Genomic DNA, 9,022 nt, shown 5'->3' with positions numbered 1-9,022 from the left:
AGCCAGACATCCTGGAATGTGAAGTCAAGTGGGCCTTAGGAAGCATCACTACGAACAAAGCTAGTGGAGGTGATGGAATTCCAGTTGAGCCATTTCAAATCCTAAAAGATGATGCTGTGAAAGTGCGGCACTAAGTATGCCAGCAAATTTGGAAAACTCAGCAGTGGCCACAGGACAGGAAAAGGTCAGTTTTCATTCCAATCCCAAAGAAAGGCAATTCTAAAGAAAGCTCAAACTACCACACAATTGCACTCATCTCACATGCTAGTAAAGTAATGCTCAAAATTCTCCAAGTCAGGCTTCAGCAATACGTGAACAATGAACTCCCAGATGTTCTAGCTGGTTTTAGAAAAGGCAGAGGAACCAGAGATCAAATTGCCAACATCCGCTGAATCATGGAAAAAGCAAGAGAGTTCCAGAAAAACATCTATTTCTGCTTTATTGACTATGCCAAAGCCTTTGACTATGTGGATCAAAATAAACTGGAAAATTCTTAAAGAGATGAGAATACCGGATCACCTAACCTGCCTCCTGAGAAATCTACATTCAGGTCAGGAAGCAACAGTTAGAACTGGACATGGAACAACAGACTGGTTCCAAATTAAGAAAGGAGTATGTCAAGGCTGTATATTCTCACCCTGCTTATTTAATTTATATGCAGAGTACATCATGAGAAATGCTGGACTGGACGAAGCACAAGCTGGAATCAAGATTGCTGGAAGAAATATCAATAACCTCAGATATGCAAATAACACCACCCTTATGGCAGAAAGTGAAGAAGAACTAAAGAGCCTCTTGATGAACGTGAAAGAGGAGAGTCAAAAAGTTGGCTTAAAGCTCAACGTTCAGAAAACTAAGATCATGGCATCCAGTCTCATCACTTCATGGCAAATAGATGGGGAAACATTGGCTGACTTTATTTTTTGGGGCTCCAAAATCACTGTAGATGATGACTGCAGCCATGAAATTAAAAGACGCTTACTCCTTGGAAGGAAAGTTATGACCAACCTAGATAGCATATTAAAAAGCAGGGACATTATTTGCCAACAAAGGTCCATCTAGTCAAGACTATGGTTTTTCAGCAGTCATGTATGGATGTGAGAGTTGGACTATAAAGAAAGCTGAGCATCAAAGAATTGATGCTTTTGAACTGTGGTGTTGGAGAAGACTCTTGAGAGTCCCTTGGACTGCAAGGAGATCCAACCAGTCCATCCTAAAGGAGATCAGTCCTGAGTGTTCATTGGAAGGACTGATGCTGAAGCTGAAACTCCAATCCTTTGGCCACCTCATGCGAAGAACTGACTTATTTGAAAAGACCCTGATCCTGGAAAATTTGAGGGCAGGAGTAGAAGGGGACGACAGAGGATGAGATGGCTGGATGGCAATACCGACTCAATGAACATGAGTTTGAATAAACTCCAGGAGTGGTGATGGACAGGGAGGCCTGGCGTGCTGTGGTTCATGGGGTTGCAAAGAGTTAGACATGACTGAGCGACAGAACTGAACTAAACTGATAATAGTCTGCATAGTTTGTTTACAAAATTCATCTGAATAAAACTTTACTATTCTTTATTTTTTTTATATAACTATTTGTTGCACACATATTTTTGGCTTTTAAAGTTTACTGAGGTGGCACTTTTTCTGTAAGTTTTGTAAGAAAAACAACTTGAAGAAAAGGAAAAATTAGTCATTTAACCTCTAGGATATGTACCTTCAGGTCTAGGAAAGAAAGCTGATATAAAAATGCAAATTCCAATACATTTCTATTATGACAATTTTGTCAAAACTGAAAGCATATGAAGCTATACACCTTTCAAGTAGGAGAAAAAATAATATGTAATTATGTTTTATATATCTAATTAAAGAAGAGGACATGTTTACTTTACTTATTTATATGTAATATTAATAATCAGATAGACATTTCAGTTTTTTCCATACAAAGCAGCATGCAATGAATATAATATTAACATTTCATTTGTACTCACACAATCATATCTTCATTCACCTTCTCTTGAGACTGAGTACAGTTCCGATAATTTGCTGTAAAAAAGGTTTTTAAATTATAAAGGATATTAATCAATTTATAATTGGCCATGATGTGTTTTATATATATATTATATAGTCCTCCAAACAAAACATAATGCCTTCTCAAGAAAATGGACTTAACATAATGTCTTCTTAAGAAGATGGACTTAACACGATAGCTAATGATCATCTTTATTTCCTATTCTTCAACCTAAAATTTGAAATTATTATCTCTTGTCACAAGAAGTACACATGCAACATGAAAAATTAAGAGGAAATATTAGCCATGTAGCTCATACCCGGAAAGAATTCTTTAGGGTATCTCTGATTTTGGCATGTAAGTAATAGTAACAGAATTTCCTTTCCTTTGAGATTATGCATTTAGAATTCAGTTTGAAATACCCCAGGAAACAATTTAGAAAGTCCAGGAAAAGCAAGAATACAAATGGAAGTTGTAGTAGTTATGGGAAAAATTTAAAAGAAGCTCATTGAAATTTGTTGGATACAAGAATGGCAACATCATAAAGTAGTATTTAAATAATCCTTGGTTTACCTGTTTCCATGTAAAATTTCTATATATATTCTAAAAAACCTACATCATACGTTAATTGGTATACCAAGGTTGTAATTTCACCAACAGCACAAAACAGAAGTTGATATCAACTATCATAATTTTCTTTCTTAAAGGGCCATAATGTGTGTGTTTGTGTTAGCTGCTCAGTCATATCCGACTCATGGACTGTAGCCCACCAGACTCTGTCCATGGGATTCTCCAGGCAGGAATACTGGAGTGGGTTGTCATTTCCTTCTCTGATCATAATAAACATTTGTAATAAATCAACAGACATCATGCTCTTCATTTCTTACATAAACACAATAACATCCTATATGATGATATATATGATCTTTATGTGCATTTTTCCTTTATTCCATTTTTGGAACTGATAGGAAACATTTTTAAAGCAGCTTATCACAAATATCCAAGTTAACATAGAAATATTAAACCTCAGTACAAAGTTTTAAGGAAATTTAACTGAATTAACAAAGAGGTGGGTGGGGGATTCAGGATGGGGAACACATGTACACCCGTGGTGGATTCATGTTGACGTATGGCAAAACCAATACAATATTGTAAAGTAATTAGCCTCCAATTAAAATAAATTTATATTAAAAAAAGAGGTCATGGGATGTAAGGAGTTTGTGGAGAAAGGGAACTCTGCATGTGGCAATAATTCACAAGCTCCTCCTCAGAAGCACTTGTTTAGACAGAACAAGGTCTCTTATTGAAGCAGAGAGGAGTCTTGTGAAAAATGGGGCCAATTTCTTAATTTGGTTTTTTGGAGACTTTGTGAAGAAAATTATTTCTGCATTCTGAATGAGAAATGCCTCTGAAGTCAGCTCTCTTCCCACAATATATCTTTTGGAAAAAAAAATAGAATATATATTATTTCTAAAAATCATACCTAGAATCACATAAAAATGGTATAATTTCATTTTGGAGACTACATTAATAGAGGTAAAATGTGCAAAAGTTCAGTGCTGGAATAAAAATGGGCCTCTGATCAATGATAGTGATTATTTATATCTTTAATTGTAGGAGCAAAAAATCCTCCTCTGTTTTCCTTCAGAAAACCAATGTTAGAAGGCTGAAGATATACTCCTTAATATTTCCACTTCTTTTTAATAATGTGTTATACCAATAATAGGATGTGTGCTTAGTCGCTCAGTCATGTCCAACTCTTTGTGATCCCACGGACTGTAGCCAACGAGGCTACTCTGTCCATGGGATTTTCCAGGCAAGAATACTGGAGTGGTTGCCATTTCCTCCTCCAGGGGATCTTTCCGACCCAGGAATCGAAACTGCATCTCCTGTATCTCCTAAATTGGCAGGCAGATTCTTTACTACTGAGCCACCTGGGAATCCCTATAGAAATAAAACCCATTATTTACCTAAATATTTCTCAACCTCTTTATGTATTCATTACATTTGAAAAAACACACAATGAAAACCTGAGTAACACGGCTCAAACAAAAACAAAATTAAAATTCAGCAATATCAGTCAGATACTCATGACTACAGGTTCGATCCCTGAGTTGGGAAGATCCCCTGGAGAAGGGAACGGCTACCCACTCCAGTATTCTGGCCTGGAGAATTCCATGGACTGTATACTCCGCGGGTTCACAAAGAGTCAAACAGGACTGAGTGACTTTCACTTTCATGCATGACTACCCTATCTAAAGTTAACAAAGTAATCATTTACAGAGCAGATCCAAGACTGAAGCGACTTAGCACATATGCATGCAACCGAAGGAGTACTTGCAAAGAGATTGCTTTAAGTTGCTAAGTTTGTCCTTACTCCTTCCCTTTTTTCCCCTCCTTCCTTCCCTTTCTTCACTCACTCATTCAGAGACAGAGACAGACAGACATAACTGGGAATCAACAAACATATATTCAATGAATTGGGAGCTCCATTTGTTTACCAAGTGAAATGACATCTTTAGACTCTATCATTAAAATATCAAAAAAATTAATAACTGTGTAGACAGGATGTCATCACATGGAAGGAAATAGAGATGAAAACTATGAATTTATTCCACTTGAACAAAACTGGGGCATTTAAAAAATTAAACTTTGGGTGGAAAATAAGATGGTATAAATTAATATTTAAAGTCAAATAGGGAACAGAGAGTCCGCAGTCTGGCAACTTACCTTACAGATTTTGGACTTACGATTTCCCCTAATCATGTGAGCTATCTTTTGTTTTTTTTTTTAATAAATGTCTCTCTTTTTCTCTACATAAACACACACACACATACACACATTCTATTGGTTCTGTTTTTTTGAAGAAGGCTGACAAATATGGATTTTGGTTCTTCAGTCCCTGGCAACACAGAAGAATAAATATTACATAGTTTGACAAGAGAATAATCTGTATTATGAGTTTGTCTGCTTTCCTTAATACTTTTGAGTCTGTAGCAACATAGAAAAGTAAATATTGTACTCACTTGTGTTGGTTTTGACTAGACATCCACTTATAAGGTTGTCACTCATTTCTCCTAATATCAGTGACATTACAGGAAGACAGGCCCCATTTACTAGTGATGCTAGTAATCCTAGGATCATGAGTGTGATATCCAGTCCATCAGCAAAGCGAAACTGAGGAAAACATATAAAACATGGTAGCATGATACTATTAAAAAAACAGACACCAAAAACCAACCTTTAGCTTTTGCCATTATTTTGGGCGAAATTGGATATTTGTACAGGTATTGTGTTTTTTGTTTTTTTTTTAAATCTCTTATTACATCATTTATGGGTTGCTGCTACTGCTAAGTCGCTTCAGTCGTGTCCGACTCTGTGCGACCCCATAGACGGCAGCCCATCAAGCTCCTCCATCCCTGGGATTCTCCAGGCAAGAACACTGGAGTGGGTTGCCATTTCCTTCTCCAGTGCATGAAAGTGAAAAGTGAAAGTGAAGTCACTCAGTCGTGTCCGACTCTTCGCGACCTCGTGGACTGTAGCCTACCAGGCTTCTCCGTCCATGGGATTTTGTTACTTACATATATTTTTCCTGTTGGAAATAATAGTTTGGTAAATTATTTTCTTAAAATCCCCCGAACACAAAAATAAATTATGTTTGTATGAGACAAACACAATTATTCTATATTCTCCTGACAATTCCCTAAAATTTTCTGATACATAGACACACTTTCTAACTAATTTTACTTACTATTTCAAAAGGTCCAACAACTTGCTTTCTTACTTTAGGCAGTTCTTGCAGTTTTCTGGAAAATAAAAGTTTAAAATGGAAAGATTACAATGTGAATATAATTTGTAGAATTTTCTAATTAAAACTGTGTTGAAGTATCAAATTTTACACTTGGTAACAAGTTTATATCAACACTGAGATTTTAAAATCAAATGATGATATACAGTACAAAGGTTCTTAGTATAATCACTGGGAAAGTAATTTATCACTGGCTGTCTCTGCGTTATTAGTTAGGTAACAACTGAAAGACACATATCTGAAGTAGAATTTTTTTTATAGTGAAAAAATACATATAACACAGGACTTACCATCTCAACTATTTGTAAGAATATAATGGTATTAAGTACAATCATACTGCTGTGCTTCTATCACCATCAACCACTCATAGAACTCTCATCTTGGCCAAAAGAAACTCAATCCCCAATAAATAACTCCTCCCCTATAGCCATTGCCAATCGCCATTGTACTTTCTTTTTCCAGGAATCTGACTACTTTAATAACTTCATTTTGGTGGAATAATACAGTATTTTATTGTTTTCTGAAGGGTTTATCTCACTTAACAAAATGTCTTCAAGGTTAACCCATGTTGTAGTACTTGTCAGAATTTTCCTCCTTTTTAAGTCTGAATACTGTTCCACTGCGTATTACCTCACATTCTGTTCATCCATTTACCGGCAGTGAACACTTGGGTTGCTTCTACTCTTTGGCTATTGTGAACAATACTGCTATGAATATAGGTGTAAAAAATCTCTCCAAGTCCTTGCTTTCAATTCTTTTGGGTATCCAACCAAGAGTAGAACTTCTAGATCATGTGGTAATTCTTTTAATTTCTTGAGGAATCACCATACTGTTTCCTACATCATTTCATATTCCCATCAACCATGCACAAGTATTCCAATTTCTCTATATCCTCAACAACACTTCTTATTTTCTGCTTTATATTATTATTACTATTTTTAGATAGGAGCCATCCTAATGGGCATGAGATGGTGAATTAGAATTTTTAACCCTTTGTAACAAATTGCTCAAGAGAAACTGTATGCTTTAAATGAAAGAAGTTCTATTAGGTACACATCAAACAAGTGTACTGAGAAATTTGTACCCATTGAAAATTTCATTTCTTAGCTCACTTTCAAGGAGTTTCAGATGAAGAATGTAAGTTTTTGTCCACTGATTTCAAGGAATCTGTTCTGTCATTAAATACACACACACACACACACACACACACACACGACAAGACTCTGAAACATTAAAAGAAGGGCGGCGGGGATCAGATTAAATTTCCTAAAAAAGATTTTACAGAAGGATGAACTCCTGATTCCTTTCTTCAGCTTCATAACATATTGTTCTGGCAGCTTTGATAAATGACAAGTCACTTAATTTTATTCCACCTGAAGTTAATAATTTACTAACATATTGGGCCAGTTTGCTCTGAGATAATTCATAGATGACAAAAATTATTGCTTCAAGATGATAAAGCCCTACAACCCCTTCTCCCAGCTCAAATGTGGACTCTTAAAGCTCTAGATCTAGTGAGCCCTATCTTCTTTTGATAAATTTTGTTTCAGGAATATATAACTAGTGACTAAAGCAAGCTTCTACAGTTTTATAGTTTCTACATTGAAATGTAACTCAATTATTATGGTAAAAATAGAAATAAAATATTTAAAATCATTTCCATTTTACATCTCTAAGTTAATGAATTACAGGTGTAGGAAAATTTTATAACACACATACAAATATACATATAGATACTAACTTATTGAAAAAATAATTAGAATCCAATATTTTCTTTTATTAACTGTACCACATTGAATGAAGGATTCACAAAGAATTAAAAATATTTAAGTATTTTCCCTCTACATGTTGGTAAGAGATAAGAAATTTAGAAGAATAAATATCTGAAATAAATACAAAATCAAAGCCTGTAGCAATTACGCTTCCTAAATTTACTATTAATCCAGTTATAACACTATGTTAAAGTCCAGCAAAATGCAAACAGCACTGTTATTTTTGGAAAATATTATTGACATTTTGCTACAGTTGAGAAAAGGATAAGATATAATTGAAGTTGCAGAACATGTTTTGTAGAATTTAGGCAAAACACACCCATTTCTCTGATAATTTTTTTGCATTTCTTCAGCTTGTTCAGAATTTGCCATCTTATTTACAACTTAATTCTTCTGAAATAAAATATTAACAAGTATATCATGACAATGTGAACTTTTATCATTTAATTGATATGAAGCATTCTTTACATCCCTAAGGGCTTCCGAAAAAGCATGCTTGCTGCTGAGTTTCACCATGTCCCCCCAACCTTGACACACTAAATGAAGTTTCTGTTACCTAGCTCACCTATTCAGAACTTAACATGAATTTATAACTTCTTTGCTTCATTCTGGGCTTAGATTTGGAGCTAATAAAATTCTAGAAATAGAATAAAAAGGAGAAAAGACAGATTTCATGAACAATGCATGTTTTCCCAGGATATTGGATTTTATTCCTCCTCTAACACTGATGTTATTGTTACTGATAAAAACCTTTAAATTATCTAGTGCTTAGTTTTCTCTGTAAAAAAAAACAAAAAACAAACAATCACAAAACTGATGCAATAGTTTCTGTTAGCCAGTAATTTGAGGGAGCAGAGTTCTCTAGTTTACTAAATATGAGGAAGTTAGAGCTTCTACTATGTATGAATAAATAGCTCTTAAAAATTAGAATATTAAAAAAACCTCATTATATTAAATATAGTGTATTCTTCCTTTAGATGATATTTTAAGGTCTTAGGTGGTCATTTAGTCACTAAGTTGTGTCCAACTCTTGCGACCCCATGGACTGTAGCCCCGCCAGGCTTCTCTGTCCATGGGATTCTCCAGGCAAGAATACTTGAGTGGATCACCATTTCTTCTCCAGGGGATCTTTCCGACACAGGAACTGAACCCTGGTCTCCTGCATTGCAGGCAGATTCTTTACCATCTGAGCCACCAATGAAGCCCAGTTAGGATCTTAGCTAGTCTCAGGATTGCAATTATCAACATAAATTATCATTTCTTTGCAAATACACAGATGTTTTTGACTCAATCTGATTTGTTAGGCCATGCAATATCTATGGGCCTGATAGCTCAGTTGGTAAAGAGTCCACCTGCAATGCAGGAGACCCCAGTTCGATTCCTGGGTCTGGAAGATCCACGGGAGAAGGAATACGCTACCCACTCTAGTATTCTTAG

At 35.3% G+C, this 9,022-nt stretch overlaps 1 protein-coding gene across 1 annotated transcript in view; it reads right to left on the bottom strand.

Moving 5' to 3' along the window:
* The window catches only part of ABCB5 (ATP-binding cassette, sub-family B (MDR/TAP), member 5), a 118,318-nt gene extending 110,361 nt beyond the window's left edge, over nucleotides 1–7,957 (bottom strand). Inside the window, exons 1-4 of the mRNA XM_010848835.1 lie at nucleotides 7,905–7,957; nucleotides 5,757–5,811; nucleotides 5,032–5,182; nucleotides 1,986–2,040 (exon numbers count right to left, since the gene is read on the bottom strand). Coding sequence (XP_010847137.1) covers nucleotides 1,986–2,040; nucleotides 5,032–5,182; nucleotides 5,757–5,811; nucleotides 7,905–7,957 — 314 coding nt within the window. The remainder of the gene's footprint in view (nucleotides 1–1,985; nucleotides 2,041–5,031; nucleotides 5,183–5,756; nucleotides 5,812–7,904) is intronic.
* Between the last annotated feature and the right edge of the window lie 1,065 nt (nucleotides 7,958–9,022).

This window comes from Bison bison, unplaced genomic scaffold (assembly GCF_000754665.1).
Source record: "Bison bison bison isolate TAMUID 2011002044 unplaced genomic scaffold, Bison_UMD1.0 scf7180017864275, whole genome shotgun sequence".
NCBI classification, from domain to species: Eukaryota; Metazoa; Chordata; class Mammalia; order Artiodactyla; family Bovidae; genus Bison; species Bison bison.
Note: the sequence above shows the minus strand (reverse complement) of the source record. Positions and strands in the feature narration are given on the sequence as shown.